General features: G+C 49.4%; 1 protein-coding gene across 3 annotated transcripts in view; it reads left to right on the top strand.

Moving 5' to 3' along the window:
* The window catches only part of Ube4b (ubiquitination factor E4B), a 103,941-nt gene that overhangs the window by 15,547 nt on the left and 69,859 nt on the right, over nucleotides 1-18,535 (top strand). For all 3 annotated transcript variants that reach the window (NM_001271198.2, XM_087548512.1, XM_087548511.1), the window contains 1 exon segment: nucleotides 13,517-13,703. In NM_001271198.2, the coding sequence (NP_001258127.1) occupies nucleotides 13,517-13,703 (187 nt within the window).

Raw genomic sequence — 18,535 nt, 5'->3', positions numbered from 1 at the left:
ACCATTGGTGCTTATCCAACATCTAGCAAACTCTTTGTTGAAGTAAAGCCATTGGCATTACTGTCCATGACCCTGGTTTACATAAGGTTTATTGTTGTTACGACTCTGAGTGTAAGACCCAGGACTATGCATGTCAGGTACGTTCTTTCCTGCCGAGCCACATCTCGAGCCTCCTCTGGTCTCCTGCCCTAGCCCTCTGACTCCTGCTAAGATTCTAGTTGGGTGTATCTCACAGTAAGGTTCAGGGTTGTGCATCTTATTTCTCCACTCTTAACAAAGCTTTTGTGTTTTATCATATACAGTATCTATCTTGATCATGTCTTTAAAAATAATTTTGTTGTTGTTGTTGTTTGAACAGGATTTCTCTGTATGTAGACCTATGCTGGTCACGAACTCACAGAGGTCTGCCTGCCTCTGACTCCCATCACTAGAATTAAAGGCGGCACCACCACTGCCCGAAGATTTATTTGTTTTGTGTGGATGTCTTGCCTGCATGTATTTATGTGCACTGCATGTGCTTTTGGTAGCCAGAAGAGGTTGTCAGGTCCCCGGAACTGGAGTTACACAGATGGTTATGATCTGCCACGTGAGTGCTGGGAATTGAGCCCTGATCTTCTGAAAGAATGCTGTCTCTCCATCCCTGATCTTTTATTTATAGTATAACATCTCATTTTCAAGAAATATCAGTCATGCATAAGGCCATAACTTACATAACATGTTTTTAAAAAAATATAACCCAGCCTAGCAGTGATAGCACACTTTCAATCCCAGCACTCAGGAGGTGCATCTCTGTGAGTTCGAGGCCAGCCTGGTCTACAGAGCGGAGTTCCAGGACAGCCAGGGCTACACAGAGAAACTCTGTCTCGATAAATGGAAAAACAAAAAAATTGTGTGTGTGTATGTGTGTTATCCAGGGCAGATGGTTTGGCAGGGAAAGCACTGACTGCTCTTCCAGAATGCTTAGGCTTGATTCCTAGAACCCCTATGATGGCTCACAACCTTCTGCACGTCCGTTTTCAAGGGATCTGACCCTCTAGTCTGGCCTCTGATGGAACCAGGCTCATAGGTAGTGCACAGGTAGACAGGTGGGCAAAATACACAACCCATAGGGATGTGTGTACATAAATACACACTTTTTTCTTATAGTATTAGGTTTTTGTTTTTTAAGACAGAAATTTGCTATAAAGCCTAGGTTATCCTTGACTTGGGGTCCTCCTCCCTTACTCTCCCAAGTATTATTAAGTTTTATCTGTAAACAAGGTGTTGTGTTAGCCACAGGTAATGGACAGACTGTAAGTTAGGGTCCATCAGGTGTTTAGGTTAGCCACAGATAGTGAACAGACTTTACATTTTCAAAAGATAGCAAAGTAGATTTACAGAGAAAATTTGAATATATGGATGTCCTGATGTGGAAACCTGTCTCTGGGAAGGAGATAAAAGTTACTAGAAAGTGAAACAAAACAGCTTTCATTATTTAGACATCATCCCACTCTCCCCAGGCTGGCCCAGAACTCTTCCTGTAAATTCTAACAGTAAAGTTTCCCTGTTTGTTTGGGAGACAGTATGGACTTCAGAAAAAAATTAGCAATTAAAATTTTTGAATGAGATGAGAGAAATATGAAGCTGTTAAAGAAATCATTTTTTAAAAAATATTTATTTATTTTATGTATATGAGTACACTGTAGCTGTCTTCAGACATACCAGAACAGGGCATCAGATCTCATTACAAATGGTTGTGAGCCACCATATGCCTCAGGACCTCTGGAAGAGCAGCCAGTGCTCTTAACCACTCAACCATCTCTCCAGCCCCAGAAATCATTTTTCTTTACCACATATAAAAGAAACTTGTTTGTTTCTTTCATTTTGTGATTAAACTCAGAGACCATGCCTGCTGGGCAAGTTGTGCACCAGCAGTCTGAGTGCTCCCACCCCTAGGGAAAGTATACTTGGATTGAAACAATGGTCACTTTGTGAGACAGTTAAAAATGTTAACACTGTGTCTTAGCCAGGGTTTGCATTCCTGCACAAACATCATGACCAAGAAGCAAGCTGGGGAGGAAAGGGTTTATTCAGCTTACACTTCCACATTGCTGTTCATCACCAAAGGAAGTCAGGACTGGAGCTCACACAGCACAGGACAGGCACTCCAAGGCAGGTGCTGATGCAGAGGCCATGGAGGGATGCTGCTTACTCTCTTGCTTCCCCTGGCTTGCACCAGCCCAGGGTCGGCACCACCCACAGTGGGCTGGGTCCCATGCTTGATCACTAATTGAGAAAATGCCTTACAGCTGGATCTCATGGAGGCATTTCCTGAAGGGAGGCTCCTTTCTCTGTGATAACTCCAGTTTCTGTCAAGTTGACACACAGAGCCAGCCTGTACACACTCTTAACAGGATATGGTGTGCACACACACACATGCACGCACACACCTGTGGGAACCAGGGGAGGTTACTGTTAATGTATCCTCCAGTTGCCCATCCACCTCATTTTCATGAATAAGATCTCCCTGTACCTGGAGCTCACGGGGCTTGACTGGCTGGCTGGTGAGCTCTAGGAATCTGCTTATTCACCCCTCCCCCTGACAGAGTTGAGCCATGTGACCATGTTTTTTTTTTAAAGATTTATTTATTTATTATATATAAGTACACTGTAGCTGTCTTCAGATACACCAGAAGAGGGCATCGGATCTTTTTACAGATGGTTGTGAGCCACCATGTGGTTGCTGGGATTTGAACTCATGACCTCTGGAAGAGCAGTCAGTGCTCTTAACCGCTGAGCCATCTCTCCAGCCCATGTGACCAGGTTTTATGTGGCCGTCTTCAGCGCACACGATGTCCCATTCTCCTAGGGCTTGTCAGCTCCCAGAGTCTGCTTTATGGCCCAGGGTTAGAAGCAGCTACTGCTTGGCTTGGTCTCATTGACTCTAAGTGGATCAGAGATGCAACCGGCAACTGCAGGCTGCTTGTCCATCCTGATTTCTTTGGTGTAGACACAGAATTATGGCTGTAAGAATCATTTTTTTAAATCTGAGTATGGTGACACATTCTTGTAATTCCCATATTGGGGAAGTTGAAGCAGGTAGATCACTGAAAGTTCAAGGCTAGCCTGGGCTACACAATGAGACATTGTTTCAAAAAAGGCAAACCAAAGGGAAAGGAGTTGAGGGTGCTACGTGAGTGGGAGACTCTTGTGTGGATGAATAAAACCCTAAGTTTAACCCCCAGCACTAAACAAAAAACTCCAAGGGAGCCAGGGATGGTGGCCCAGGCTGTAATTACAGCACTAGTGAGGCAGAGGCGGGCTGGCGGGCTCTGAGTTAGCAGGCGGCCTGGTCTACTTGGCAGTGCAGGCCTGCAGGACTACGTACACAGTGAGGTCCTGTGTCAAAAAACAAAAGCCAACCAAACAATAAACCCCAAACCAACCAAATGAGCAAACCAGGATGCAGTGCAGCTAATTCAGCCCCCTTTCAGGCTGTTTCCTGCCCACAGTGCTTCCTGAGGGAGGCTCTGGATCCTTCTGCTGATTTAGTCAGCTCACAAGGGTGATGCGCACGATAGCGGCTTTGCCACACACTCACACTGTTAATGGGAAACAGAACCTAAGTTAAAGGAAAGGAAAGCAGCATCCGAGCCTCACAGAGATCAAAGAGCAGAAAGGATGGAAAGAGCTGGGGGTTGAAATGTATCCATTCGAGGTATGTCTCCGGGAAACACTTCCCATGCCTGTGGAAACACTTGCCACGCCTGTCTTTCTTGGGGACTCCCTCATTTGTTCAGCAAATGTTTACTAAGTGCTCTCTGGGTGAGTGAGAATGGGCCCTGCTCTTCTGGGCTTGGGTTGTGCAGGTGAGGAGGCGCCCATCAGAGGGAGCTTCACACCACTGTGTTCTGATGCTTCCCTGCGGGTCAGTGGCTCTGTTTACCTTCTTCGGAGTCAGGAACTGCACTCAGAGAGGAACCCAGGCAGGTGTGAGTGCAGCTGAGGCCCTGGCTAGACGCAGCTGGAAGGGCTCTGGTTTTGTGGCGGACTGGAGATGGCACAGTATCTGCTTAGCCCCTGCCCGTGGCTTCTGCTTCATTTCAGATGGAGCGGTGGTGAAGTGTTTCTTTCTTCTGCTTTATTCTTCCTTCTCCCTTCTCTCCTTTCTTCCTCTCACTTTCTTCTCTTCCTCCTCCCTTTGCTTTGGGCCTCATTACCTAGGTCAGGCTGTCTTGGAACTTAGCATCCTCCTGCCTCAGCCTCCCGAGTGCTCTGCTCACAGGTGTGTAGTGCCACACGGAGTGATCCTTGGGCCTCACGCGGTGCTGGAAGATGAGACCATTATGCCAGGGCGTGCCTAGCCCCTTCCCCAAGTCAGATGTCGATGAATAGCCTGGACATGCCCCCGCCCTTTGGGGGACGGGGTACCCTCCTTGATTACTGAACTTCGCTCCCTAGTCCTGCCTTGTCTTGCTAGCTTGCCCTGGGGTCTCCATCCCGTCTTCTGGGTGTTGGGTCTGTGGGTGACCACCACAGCTGCAGCTTTTATGTAGGTTTTGGGGTCTGAACTCTGGTGCTTGCTCAGCAAAGTTCTTTATCCGCTGGGTCATTTTCCAAACCCCAAAGCAAAGTTCCCCAAATGAGTTAAAAACATAACCCTTGAGCCTGGAGCAGCCGTTTCAGCCTTGTAGTCCCTGTGTGTGAGGGCGGCTTTGTTCCAGTGTAAAGTACTTGGCTCCTTGGCTACCTTTAAAAAAATTGTTTTTCCTTTGTAGGTTTGTTTATTTGGTTTTTTGGGCATTAGGCTTTATTTTTAATTTAAAATTTATTTTATGTGTATGGGTACTTTGCCTGCATATCTTTGTGTGACACTTGACATGTCTGGTGCCTTCTGAGGCAGAGGAGGGTGTGAGATCCTGTGAGACTGGAGTTACAGGCTCCAAACAACTCTTGTCAGGCATTCAGGTTTTCCGTAGTCTATCTAGCTCAACTGACTTCATATCTCTTAATTTGAGAAAATTATTCAAATAACGTGTATAAGAAAGCATTTAAAAACCGCAAGGACTAGTATTCAAAAATGTAAGGAGACAGCAACCGTTAAGCTGTGGCCTCTGGGCTGGTGCGCTGCTCAGTGGATAAAGTACCGTGGGGGTGGGTGCTGGCACTTGAACCTGCGTCCTCTGCTGAAACAACCAGTGCTCTAGCCGCTGAGCCACCCCTCGGGCTCCACCTGCTTCTTTTTAAAGGCTTTCATCTTTTTTGAGAAATCATGCCTTCTTTAGTCCCAATTAAATATGCCCCCTTCTGGGGAAAATGTAGGATTTTCAAATCTTTCTACTTTTTTTTTTTTTATTAACTTGAGTATTTCTTATATACATTTCGAGTGTTATCTACTTTGCTTTTTAAAGTTCACAAGTCTCACTGTAAACTTCCTGAGAAACAGCCGCGATAGCCATGCAGCAGCCTGGCTACTGCGCTACCAGAAGCTCCGCCCCCACAGTCCCTTCTCTCTTCCTTTAGTGCTTTTAATACAGTCGCACTGTATCTCAGGCTGACCTCAGAAATGCTCCTGCCTCAGCCTCCAAGGGATGGGAGTACAGGCTCCCCTGCCTCCCGTTTACCTCCTCCAGCTCCTTCCATTCCCGTTCGTGCGTGTATGTCTGTGTGTGTGTGTGTGTGTGTGTGTGTGTGTGTGTGTGTGTGTCTGAATGTGTGTGTCTGAATGTGTGTGTGTGTGTCTGAATGTGTGTGTGTTTTGAAGCCTATAGATGCCAAAGGTTGAAATCGTTTTTCTCCTATGCTCTGTGTTCTTCTTTTAGTAAGTATTTATTTAGTTATTTCTTTAGCTTTGGTTGACCAGAGAGCCTCTGGAAATCCTCTTTTTCCAGCCTCCTAGATGCAGGCCACCATGGACTTTTGAGCTTCACAAGGGGCTGATCTGCAGATCCGTGTCTCATGCCTGTGTGCCCTGCTTTCCTGGAGTCTCTTGTATTTAGCTTTACAGAGTTTTATCTCATGTAGGTGGCCAGGCCTGAAATGTACACTTGCCACTACTTCATGCCTCATTTCCAGACAATGACCAAGTTCTTTGTTGCACTAATTAAAATGTCTCTGGAGGTGTCTCCCATGTCTGTATTCCGGGCTGGTGTTTGTCCCACCTCTGTGCACCGTCCTCACAGTAGCTGCAGTGCTCCTCTGTCTCAGTTGCTCCTCGCCTTCATGTGCAGGCCCATGGCGTCAGGTGGCGTTGCCAGCGGCCTGTGTCAGTCCGCCTGCCCTGACTTGTGTCTTGCCTGTGTGGACAATGTACGGCTGTCAGGGAAGCAGCACGGGTTCCTGCAGATCCCTGCCTCTGACAGTCTGCTGCTGTCCCTCACCCCCGCTGCTTTGTACCTGCTCTGAAAAAGAAACGCAAGTCAGAAATGAGCACAGCTCGGGCACTTGAGTGCGCTGGGTCTTCACAGTTCTTCCTGGGAGTGATATGACATTAGTACACGGTGTAAGAGAGGTGACTCCTGAGAGCCCAGTAGTAAAGAAAGCAAGATGTCCACACACCGGTGAGCGACCTGGGGAGTGGAAGTGTTTATAAGCAGACAACCGTAGGCCATCGCAGAGCTTAACGGTGACAGGGGTTATTTCAGGGACACTGGAGTGGCCTTCTGCAGCTAGAACAGAAAGATGCCTGAGTCACAGGAACAGAGAGCTGAGTCACGCTCGGAGGCTCCTTCATCTCCTGTTGTCACAGCCTTGCTTGCCCTCTCGTTACCTCACCTCCATGTCACTCCAGCCTTCCTCCAGACAACCTCATGTCCGTCATGTGAGGCTGAGCTTGGCTGGAGGATAGACAGACTCAGTTTACCCTGCCTGTTTGTTTTTGAGACAGGGAGTCAGTAGCCCGGGCTAGTCTTGGACTTACTCTCATGCTCCCACTTTCCCAGTGCTGGGCTTACAGTGTGTGCTGCCGGACTCAGCTCTCAACTTAAACATGAGAGAGGCTGATTTACTTTTATTTTATGTGTTTTGAGTGATTTGCCAGAATGCATGCATGTGTACCGTGTGCATGCCTGCAGTATCAGAAGTAGGCATCAGGTTCCCTAAACTCAGTTGGAGATGGTCATGAGCCACCATGTGTGTGCTGGGAGCTGAGCCAGGCTCCTCTCAAGTGCTCTTAACTGGAGAGCCATCTTGCAGCCCCATCAGTTCTCGGCTGTTTAGTCTGAAGATTTTTACATCTGCAGAAAGGTTTGGTAAATTGCTTTGAGTCATCAGTGTTAATTTTTTCACATTTCAGGTATAAATTAGTGTACACAGACACACTCACTTGGTTGTACTGAACCACTGCAGTTTTTGGTTGCCATAGAGATGCGGGCCCTGGGCAGTGAGTGGTGCTGAAGGTCTCACTGACAGCGAGACACAGAACCTGACGGAGCAGGGTGGGGCGCAGTGCAGTTACTTGCACAAGAGCGTGTCAGGAGAGGCAGCTGGCTCACTCGCAGAAGTGGCCCTGGCAGCGAGAGCCCTGAAGGAGACTAGTTTTCTAGGTGGGCACACAGCCTTCCTGGGGAGGCTGTATTCCCATGGCTGTTGGCAGCCTGTGGCAGTTCCAGGCATCACTTCCGGGTTAGGTAGGGTTCGCTGTGATTTGTACTTAGTTGTTTCCGCCTTGTCACCTGGTCTTGGAGGGAAGGTGGGTGGAGCAGGGTGACGACTGAGTGTTCCAGGTTTTAGAGATGCAGTATGAGATTTGCACTAGCAGTAGAAGAAATCGGCGTGTCTTGTAGTAACCTGCTTTTTAGTTCAGCTTCTCCAAGTCTGTAGTAAGCCCTGAAAAGCATAGAAATACACTGTGTTTTAAAAGAGATCATGGGGCTAGAGAGACGGTCTGTAAGAGCTCTCACTGCTATTCCAGAGGACCTGGGCCCCAGTTCCCGCACTGGGTAGTTCACACTGTCTGTAACCCCTGCTCCATGCCATCTGCTTCATGGGCACCTGTATGAACATGCTTGTGAACATATTGTGTCCACAGACACAATAAAAACAAATAAAATAAATAAAAATAAATCTTAGAGGAAAGAGAGACACCAAAGTGAGCACAGCACATCCTACTTTCATATTATTTCTGGTGAAGATACAGGATGCTGAGCTGTCTGTGGATAGTCTCCCTGTGAGGCTGTGATACAGGCACGGGTGGGTGAGCTCCCTTCCTGTACTGCCTCTGCTCTCATCCCGTGCACTCCTGACATTACAGTCATAACCGCCACTTAGCTTCTCCTTTCCTGGTATATCTGGAGGTCTTTGAGGGTGGGCATTAGGACTCAAGTGCAGCATCTTTTGCAGCTTTGTGGCACATAGTGGGCACTTAGCGAAAATGCCAACAAGGGATTCTTTTTTTTTTTTTGGTTCTTTTTTTCGGAGCTGGGGACCGAACCCAGGGCCTTGCACTTCCTAGGCAAGCGCTCTACCACTGAGCTAAATCCCCAACCCCCCAACAAGGGATTCTTGACAGGCCAGAATGCTTCTATCCTGTGGAACCAGAACATGGGCGGATGTTCCACTCTGCACCCTCACGGGGAGTCAGGAATTCTGTGTTGCTGCTCAGAGAGTGGAGGCACTGCCTGGACACCAGCTTCTGTGCAGAGCTGACTTCCTGAACCAGTCAGCAGCAGTGCCACCTTATCACTGTAGGAGTGTTCTGTGCGGAGACAGGTGGTGTATGGGAAGTCACGGTCCAGCTTCTGACCCTGTGCTGTGTCCCCGTGCTTGAGCAGGTCACATCACTGGAGGTGGGCTTCTCTCACCTGTGAAGTGGAGTGGGGGGTGTGGGTCCCTGGGTTGTCAGCTGAGCATGGACTTTAGAGCCACATCTGGTGCACAGGAGGGGGAGGGCTGCCTCGTTAATTATTCTCTGACTCCTTTGCGTCAGGATCTCCAGGAGTCTCCAGAAGTGACATTGTAACTAGAAAGATTACTGTCTTTCTGTTGTCCCTGCCCCATCCCCTTCCTCTTTGCAGGAGCAGGGGTAGGTCTGCATGAGACCTGGAGGGTTTGTGTGACTTAAAAATGGGAAGAATGTTTTTAGGAGACCAGTCTGAAGAGTAAAAATTGTAAGTGATGTCTCTGTGTGTGTGTGTTGGAATTTATTTACTTTGTAAAAGTTTAGTTGAAAATCAAGGCAGTTTTGCAGACTACATTTTATTAAATTGAAATTAGTATTTTGTGGACCCTCCCAACCCCCACGAACTGCTAAAGTGAGAGGAGCAGTTTGTTTGAGCCTGCCCGAGCCTGTCTGAGCTGCCTGACCCCGGTGTGCCTTTCCCTGCCTCAGTCTAGTTAGTGTGGGTAAATCTGGGGGAGGGTGTGGGACATCAGGAGAGCCATTGGGAAGCCCTGTTGTAGTGTCACCTAGAAATGTGAAGTGAGATGGGTGGGTGGGGTGCAACTCTTGCTCAGGGTGGGGCTGGGTGCGGCCATGGCTGTAGAACTGCGGGAGCTGCTTCTGTTTCAGGCCTTTGCGTTCTCAAATTGTGAGGGAAAAAGAGGTCTTTTGAAAGGACTCTAGTATAACTTAGAGGAGATAGCCAGCCATTTGTGTTTAATGTAAAGAGATGGGAGGTTGAGTAAAGAAAAGGGATTTAGGGGTTGGGGATATAGCTCAGTGGTAGAGCGCTTGCTTAAGACCCTGGGTTCGGTCCCCAGCTCCGGAAAAAAAAGAAAAAAGAAAAAAAAAAAAAAAGAAAGAAAAGGGATTTAGTAGTACTTGGCCTGCTGGGACTATTTATAGTGTATATCTCGGTATCTCAGTGTGTGTGTGTGTGTATTGGTACCTCAGTGTGTGTATCTCCGTTGAGTGTGTGTGTATCTCAGTGTGTGTCCGTGTGTGTGTGTGTGTGTGTGTGTGTGTGTGTGTGTGTGTGTGTATGCACAGCCCTTTAGTGAAGTCAGAGCAAGCACAGTGCAGTACCAGCACCAGGACTACAAAGGAGCATCAGACATCGTAGGAAGCTGCAGTGTTAAGTACTGTGCAAATACTGGTTGCTGTAAAGCCAGATGCAAAAGTCACAAAAATAAGATAACCGGCTTTGAAGATTAGCATATGCAGGAGTCACTAAGAGATGAACCAAATAAACAGATAACTAAGGAAAATCAGGGAGTGTTTGACAGGGAGGTTGTTCATATTAGTATTTATATAAGCATTTTCAGTCAGGTCATTAAAATTTTTTTAAAACATTTATTTTTATTTTGGGCTGGAGCAATAAATAGCTCAGTGGTAAGGTCACTAGTTCTCGTCCAGAGGCTCTGAGTTCAGTCCCAGCATCCACACGGAGGCTTAAGCGGATCTGTAACTATGGTCTCAGCAGAACCCTCTCTTCTGGCCTCTAAGGACTCTCGAAGGGTTACATGGTGCATGGCTGTAACATGTGGGCATGACACCTACACACAAAATAATAAGATACAATAGAAACTTTAAAGATTTCATTTTATTTTTATTTATTTTTTTGGGGGGTTCTTTTTTTTTTTTTCTCGGAGCTGGCGACCGAACCCAGGGCCTTGCGCTTCCTAGGCAAGCGCTCTACCACTGAGCTAAATCCCCAACCCCTCATTTTATTTTTAATTATGGGTGTTTGTCTGTGTGCTTTTGAGCAAGTGTGCAATGGCGGAGGCCAGGTGAGGGGATCCCTTGGGCCTGGAGTTCCAGACAGTTGTGATTCATTCTTTGTGGATGCAGGGAACTGAATTCAAGTCCTTGCTAAGCACAGTCTGCATTCCTAACCACTGAGCCATCTCTCCAGCCCTGTCAGTAATAGCCAAGACAGGTACATCAAAACTTGGCGTACTTAAATTTCAGGATGCAGATTTATCTCTTAGTTTTCAAAGAAAATTATGCCTTGAGCTGGAGCTGTTAGCCTGAGAGCCAAGTGCTTGCTGAAAGTGTGGCAGGCCCACGGTCAGGCCTCATTCCTGCAAATAAAACCAACAAAGCAGAGCAGTGGGGCTGGGGAGGCTGCTTGGTGGATGGTGCACCTGCTTATGATTAAGGTTGGGGACCTGAGTTCAGGGGCCAGCACCCAGGCAAAGCCTGCGTGGCTGCGGCTTTCCTGCAGCTGTGGGGGGGAGACCGGTGTGGGAGATCTGAATTCCCGTCCTCCTGCAAGAACTTTATCAACTGAGCCATCTCCCTAGCTTCTCCTCCTTCAAGAGATTTAATGTGGGAAAGTAAACTTAAAGTAGTGCCCCATGTGACACGTTCAGGGTTTCAGGTGGAGTGATTGGTTGGCATGTCTGCAGCACAGGCAGCAGCAGGAGGAGCCGCTCCACTCTGGGGCAAGGATTCAGGACATTTCCTTGGTCTAACGGGGACAGCTGTCCTGCAGTGTGAGAATGACATGCAGATTCCTGGAATCTGTCTTTATTAGGAATTTCCGTAACCGTAACCGGGGCTTTTGTCTTCCTCATTCCTGAGGAGGAGTGTCCAGCGCTGGCTGGTTTCTGTGAAGCCTGTTCACATCTAGTACTTGTTATACACATGCATAGCCTGAGGGACTGGGCGGTGGCGTGCGTGTGTGTGTGTGTGTGTGTGTGTGTGTGTGTGTGTGTGTGTGTGTGTGTGTGTGTGAGAGAGAGAGAGAGAGAGAGAGAGAGACAGAGAGACAGAGAGACAGAGAGACAGAGACAGAGACAGTGAGTGTGAGAGAGAGAATGTGACTGGAAAGGGAAATGCTGCTGTGATGCACTCTGTTTATTTGTGATCTCTTGGTCTCTGCAGTATTCAGAGAATGGCAGATCATATTTTCAGTTTGATCACATTAAAAAGAAATCAGCCTAGGGCTGCAGAGATGGCTCAGTGGTTAGGAGCACTGTCTGCTCTTCCAGAGGTCCTGAGTTCAAATCCCAGCAACCACATGGTGGCTCACAACCATCTGTAATGGCATCTGATGCCCTCTTCTGGTGTGTCTGAAGACAGCGACAGTGTACTTATATAATTAAAGTAAATAAATCTTTAAAAAAAAAATCAGCCTAAACATGAAACTTTTGTCTTGGTTTACCTTTTGTCTCTTTCTCCTATTGGATGAAATAGACTTTTCTTTTAATTTCTTTAGATTCATTGTTATTTTCTGTGTATGAGTTGTCCTGCCTGCATATATGTATGTGTACCACATGTATTGCTTGGCTGCTACAGAGGCTAGAAGAGGACATCGGATTCTCTGGAACTGGAGTTACAAATGGTTGCTGGGAGTCAAACAAAGTACATTTAACTGCGGAGCATGTAGTCTCTAAATCTTACATATCTAAAATGACTACACAATGCCATTTTGTTAAAATACCATGTTTTGATGGGTGGTAGTGACCCCCATCTTTAACACCAGTACTCGGGAGGCAGATGCAGGTAGATCTCTTGAGTTCAAGGCCAGCCTGGACTATAGAACAAGTTCCAGGTCAGCCAAGGCCACATTGAGAAACCCTGTCTGGAGCAAACAGCTCCCCTTTCCCCCCAACCAAAACAGGTTTTAGTGTGTTAGGTAGTGAGCATATTGGGGATTTACAGTGTCAGTCAGGACATAGAGCGCCTCGCTGAGGAGTCACTGTGAGAGTTCACTGTGAGAGTAAGGTTCAGCCTCATAGAGCACTGGTCGGGGGCTGTGGACACGGCTCAGTGAGTAAACACTCACTGCCCAAGCGTGGGCAAGTACCAGATTTCAGGTCTCAGGACCCACAGAATGCCAGGCACGGTGCTCTATTTCCACTGCTTTTATGCTGAGGTGGAAGGCGGAGAGAAGAAACTGTCGTGGAGGGGCACAGTAAAGAGAAAGAAGAAAGCAGTCTGGACTTGGTCAGGCCTAGGGAAGCAAGGTTTGGGGTGGGGCTGGGGAGCGTTGGGTGTCAGAGTTGGGGTGGGGGGTGGGAGAGACAGATCAGGTGAGAAGGCTGAGTAGCTGAAGGGAGGGACTCCTGGGGACAGAAAACCCGTCCCCAGGTTCCTGAGGAATGCTAGCTTTGAGCCTACCTGCTGCCTGCAGCCCAGCTTAAGCTCATATTAAGACATGGAGGTGGGGCACGCTGAGACCTAGCTGACACATGCCTTATGCAGTAGGGAACAGCAGAGAGCTGGCTTAAACTAGCCAGAAGGTGAAGCCTAAACTCCAGGTTATCCTCGAACTTCAAGGTCTAGTGCGCACGTACACACAACACTAGAACACTTACTTTGCTGAGCCCTTTTTTAATTAATTGATTTATTTCTGTGTATATGAGTACACTGGAGCTGTGTTCAGACACCCAGAAGAGGGTGTCAGATTCCACTACAGATGGTTGTGAGCCACCATGTTGTTTCGGGGCATTGAACTCAGGACCTCTCAGAAGAGCAGTCAGTGCCTTAACCACTGAGCCATCTGTCCAGCCCCTGACACATTTTTTTTTTTTAGGTGTCTTTGTTTCCTAAGCTTGGGAATGGTTTTGATGGTTTTAGTACACTGACGTCATTGTTCTTATTGGTGGTTGTACTCAGTTGACAGACTGTCCTTTCTCTCCCCTTCTGTAGATTCGACGGAGGCGCCTGGCACGACTTGCTGGTGGACAGACCTCCCAGCCGACCACCCCGCTTACATCTCCCCAGAGGGAGAACCCTCCAGGACCTCCAATAGCTGCATCAGTCCCAGGCCCCTCCCAGAGCCTTGGTCTCAATGTCCACAACACGACCCCAGCTACCTCCCCCATAGGTGCAGCAGGTGAGCCTCAGTCTCCCACCTGGAGACTTGCGCGTCTGTCTCTTCATTGGATAGTGACTTGTGCACACCCACCCCCTTCTTCTCCAGCTCCTCTTCCGGCCAGACTCTGGTCTGGCCTCTGGGAGGTGGCCAAGACTGAGCCGATTCTGCTGCTTTTGTGCATTTGGCTGATGCTTCTTCCCTACCCCCATTCTTTCTCTATGCGTGGCTCTTCCAAAGACTGCTCTGCCTGCTCATGGCGCCATCTAGGGGTCAGGGAGAGAACATGGCGGGTAAAGTGAGGACCCAGATTCCAGTTCCCACAGACACCTAAGGCCTGGGTTCAGGAGTTCGTGCCTGTAACCCTCAGGAGGTAGGGACAGGGAGGGACATTCTAGGACACTGGCCAGCCAGTCTAACAAATAGGCCAGTTCTAGTTCAGTGGAAGGCCCCATCTCAAAGAGGAAGAGACCCACCGCCATCTTTTGAGCGCCTGCGTGAGCGTGTACATGCACGTGCGCGTGTGCACACAAGCCAAAGTAAGTGGGAAGATTAAAGGAACGGTCAAATGGCAAGCCCCTGACTACAGATTTGACTTTGAGCTACATTGGCACAAAAGGTTTTAGAATTGACACCGGGTATCAAGAGTGTGGATGGCAGAGCGCTCGCCAGCATGCGTGAGGCCCTGGGTTCCATCCCTAGCACCCAAGGCATCACCTCTGCCTGGGTGGTGTTTGTAGCTGTCTCGTTGGGAGCTGCTTATTCTCTCTGGTAAAAGTCCTCCCTGCCCCCTCTCTTTCTTTTTTCCTTTCTGTTTTTTAAATGAACTCATAGATGGTGTTCAGGGTTGTCTTGCTTAAGAAATGATGATGTTCCTTCACACGTGTACCTGGGAATATTTTCCTTCATGATTTTTCTGTCAAACTTCATAATTACTGCGTAACAGTCAAATTCTGAAGAAGGAGCCAGGGAGCCGTGTGTGTCTTCTGTAAGAATCTGATGTGTGACTTAATTCCACAGGTGCTCCTCTCTCTCATCAGCCAAAAGTGTTCTGTCGCTTTAAGTCATTAACCTGCAGTGTAGGCTTCCTGCGCAGAGCCGACCCCATCATTCTGTCAGTGATAACAGAAATCCAGAACAAAGCATCATTTGGTGGGAACAACATCCCTGAAAGGCATGATTTGAGTAGCTGTGGCAGTTTTCTGGTAGAATTATCGTTCAAGATTCCAAGACGAGTTTATCCTTTCCTTGGGAAACATGGTCATAGCTGTGCCATTTCCTCGCTGTGACAGGGCCATCCCTGCACTGGAGTGTGTTGAGAGCTTTTCTTTCAGACCCCACCTGCTGTCGTCTCCTGCCCTGGCCTAGGCTGGAGGAGAGCTCACACAGCCTGTGCTCTGTTGATCTCCCTGGAGCCTGAGATCACAGACTCAGGTAGAGCCCAGGACAGCCGGCAGCTTCTCCAGCTTCCCCATCCACTGTCAGCCACTGTGTGTGCCGCACCTCGTTTTCCGTGCACACTCTCAGTGTGGAACAGACACACACACAGAAGGGAACCTGAGCAAGCTTGGTCTTCACTTCTGTTGGGCTCCTGTGTACAAGATCACTGTCCTACCCAATCAGTGCCTGTGCTTCCTCTCACTGTGCGAAGCCTCCCTGCCCACAGCTCCCTTTTCCCTCTGGGCATCTGTGTGAGGTTTTCTACCTCATGTGAATCTTCGTTAACCCTACTGAGATACTGCAGGATACTGTGTGGTAAGGTGCTGGCGTTTCTCCCTCCCTGACACCTGTGAAAAGGAACTCCTTTATCCCATTTCCCCTGCAGCTCCCACCCCCTCTCAGCTCCCACCCACCTCTCCCCTGCAGCTCCCACCCCCCTCCCCTGCAGCTCCCACCTCCCTCTCCCCTGTAACTCCCACCCATCTCTCTCCTGCAGCTCCCACCCCCCCTCCCCTGCAGCTCCCACCTCCCTCTCCCCTGCAGCTCCCACCCCCCTCCCCTGCAGCTCCCACCTCCCTCTCCCCTGTAACTCCCACCCATCTCTCCCCTGCAGCTCCCACCCCCCCTCCCCTGCAGCTCCCACCTCCCTCTCCCCTGCAGCTCCCACCTCCCTCTCCCCTGCAGCTCCCACCTCCCTCTCCCCTGCAGCTCCCACCCTCCTCTCCCCCGCAGCTCCCACCCTCCTCTCCCCTGCAGCTCCCACCCACCTCTCTCCTGCAGCTCCCACCCCCCTCCCCTGCAGCTCCCACCTCCCTCTCCCCTGCAGCTCCCACCCTCCTCTCCCCTGCAGCTCCCACCCTCCTCTCCCCTGCAGCTCCCACCCCCCTCTCCCCTGCAGCTCCCACCTCCCTCCCCTGCAGCTCCCACCCCCCTCTCCCCTGCAGCTCCCACCCCCCTCCCCTGCAGCTCCCACCCCCCTCTCCTCTGCAGCTCCCACCCCCCTCTCCCCTGCAGCTCCCACCCCCCTCTCCCCTGCAGCTGCCACCCCCCTCTCCCCCGCAGCTCCCACCCCCTCCCCTGCAGCTCCCACCCCCTCTCCCCTGCAGCTCCCACCTCCCTCCCCTGCAGCTCCCACCCCCCTCTCCCCTGCAGCTCCCACCCCCCTCCCCTGCAGCTCCCACCCCCCTCTCCTCTGCAGCTCCCACCCCCCTCTCCCCTGCAGCTCCCACCCCCCTCTCCCCTGCAGCTGCCACCCCCCTCTCCCCTGCAGCTGCCACCCCCCTCTCCCCTGCAGCTCCCACCCCCCTCTCCCTAGCAAGTCTTCTGGACTAACTCTATCCTGTTTGTCTTTCTCCCTAGCACCCTGTGCTGAGCTGAATGAGCTTGGGCTGGAGCTCTGCTCCAAGCCGCTGTCTCCTCACTTGGTGGCTTTCACCCTCTCACCTCTGAAATACTGTTTAGCTTCCAGAACAGTCTTGTCCTGGTTCCCATCATCCCTGTTCCTTTTCAGTGACCATGGGGCAGCATGCCAGCATTCAGTGTTTAAACTCTTGTCTCTACCTGTGTTTATTCTCTTTCTGATTCCATCTAGTTTCCTGGCTTTAATTATTCCTTCAATTTAATAACTCCTTAGTTTACATTTCCAGCTCAGACCTGCATCTTGAACTTTTAGACTCAGAATCGTATGGCCCATTTGACTTCTACTTCTCGTCTCATCATCATTTCACACTTAAAATCTTAAAAATAGATCTGTGTGTGTTCCCATGCATGTGCGTATGCCTGTTCCTGTGTGTGGAGGGCAGACGTCGGTGTCAGGTGTTTCCTTTGATCGTGCTCTCCCTCATCTTGTGAGACAGTGTCTTACTGCGTCCAGCTTGCTGATGTGGCCAAAGTGCCTGGCCAGCAGTAACCTGAGACCTGCAGGCTCTGTCTCCCAGCACCAGGGTTACAGGTGTGCCTTGCTACACATGGCTTTTGTGTGGGCGCTGGAGATCTGGACTCAGGTTCTCATGCACGTGTGGCAAGCACTGTACGAAGTGAGCTGTTTTCCCCAGTCCTTTAACATCAAGTTTTGGGGGTTGCTGAAATGGCTTAGCAAATAAGGGGGCCCACTACACAAATGTGAAGAGATGACATCACACTCTAGGACCCATGGGAGACTGGGAGGAAAGACCTGACTCCACACTGTGAACCTCTGACCACCAGAGTCATGCTGGGGTGTATGAGCTCCTCCTCCACAGTAGTAATAAACTAAAGTCAAGCTTTGATATTTCCGCATCCTTCCCCGGCCTACACACACACCATCTTACCCCTACCTGCTGCACATCAGCCCCAAACCCTGTCTTAGAAAACCAAGGTCAGGCCTGGCAAGGTGGCTTAGCAAAGCCACTCACTGTCAAGCCTGATGACCTAAACTTAGTCCCCTGGAACTACAGAGTGGCAGGAAAGAAGCAACCACAACTCTGTAAGTTGTCCTTTGACCTGGCACACACAGACACACACAGAGACACACAGACACAGACATACATGCAGACACACACACACACAGACACATAGACACACAGACACACACCCAGACACAGACATATACACAGACACAGATATACATGCAGACAGACAGACAGACACACACACACACACACACACTCTCACACACATACACCCTTACACAGGGGTGGGGAGAGACAAGGAGAGAGAGAGGTGTATCAGCCCCACCATAAGTAAGTGAAGATGATATTAAAAGGAAGAAGAAGGATAAAACCCAGAGCAAGCGAACAATGGTTTGGTGTCCCTTTCTCAGGAAAGCTGTCTTTGGCCACTGTCTAACGTACATAACACAGAGCCACACCTCTAGGCTCTACCCAACTGTGTGCTCTTTGTACCCCTGAGTTTCGATTTTGTTTTGATTTTGAGACAGAATCTTGCTGTATGAGGCCCAGGCTGGCCTCAGTTGTGGCGTCCACCTGTTTTTAACTCCCTAGTGCTGGCCTTACCACCATAGCACCGTGTCTTGTGTGCACCCATTTTGTCTGCCTCCCCTGATGGAGTAGGAACTCCAGGTCTGGGTCAGGAGCTGGTATTTGTTCCGCTCACTCCTGTGTCCCCCATGCCTGGCACTGGATCTAAGATGGGGTGAATTAGTGAGTGGGTCACAAAGAGAAAATGACCAGAACAACACAGGCATGTGTAGCTTAAAGACATTTCAAGAGATTATGACAATTGTCATTTTAAGAATAAAGAGTTGCCAGGTATGATGCTCACACCTTAAATCAGCACTCGGAAGGCAGGGGTAGATAGGTCTTTACGAATTCAGGGCCAGCCAGATCTACGTAGTGAGTTCTAAGCCAACCCTGTTGCAAATAAATAAGTATTAAATAAAGAAAAAAAAGCTAAGGGCTAGCAGGATGGCTCAG

Source organism: Rattus norvegicus, chromosome 5 (assembly GCF_021556685.1).
Source record: "Rattus norvegicus strain SHRSP/BbbUtx chromosome 5, alternate assembly SHRSP_T2T, whole genome shotgun sequence".
NCBI classification, from domain to species: domain Eukaryota; kingdom Metazoa; phylum Chordata; class Mammalia; order Rodentia; family Muridae; genus Rattus; species Rattus norvegicus.
This window is presented reverse-complemented; position numbering and strand designations above follow the sequence as displayed.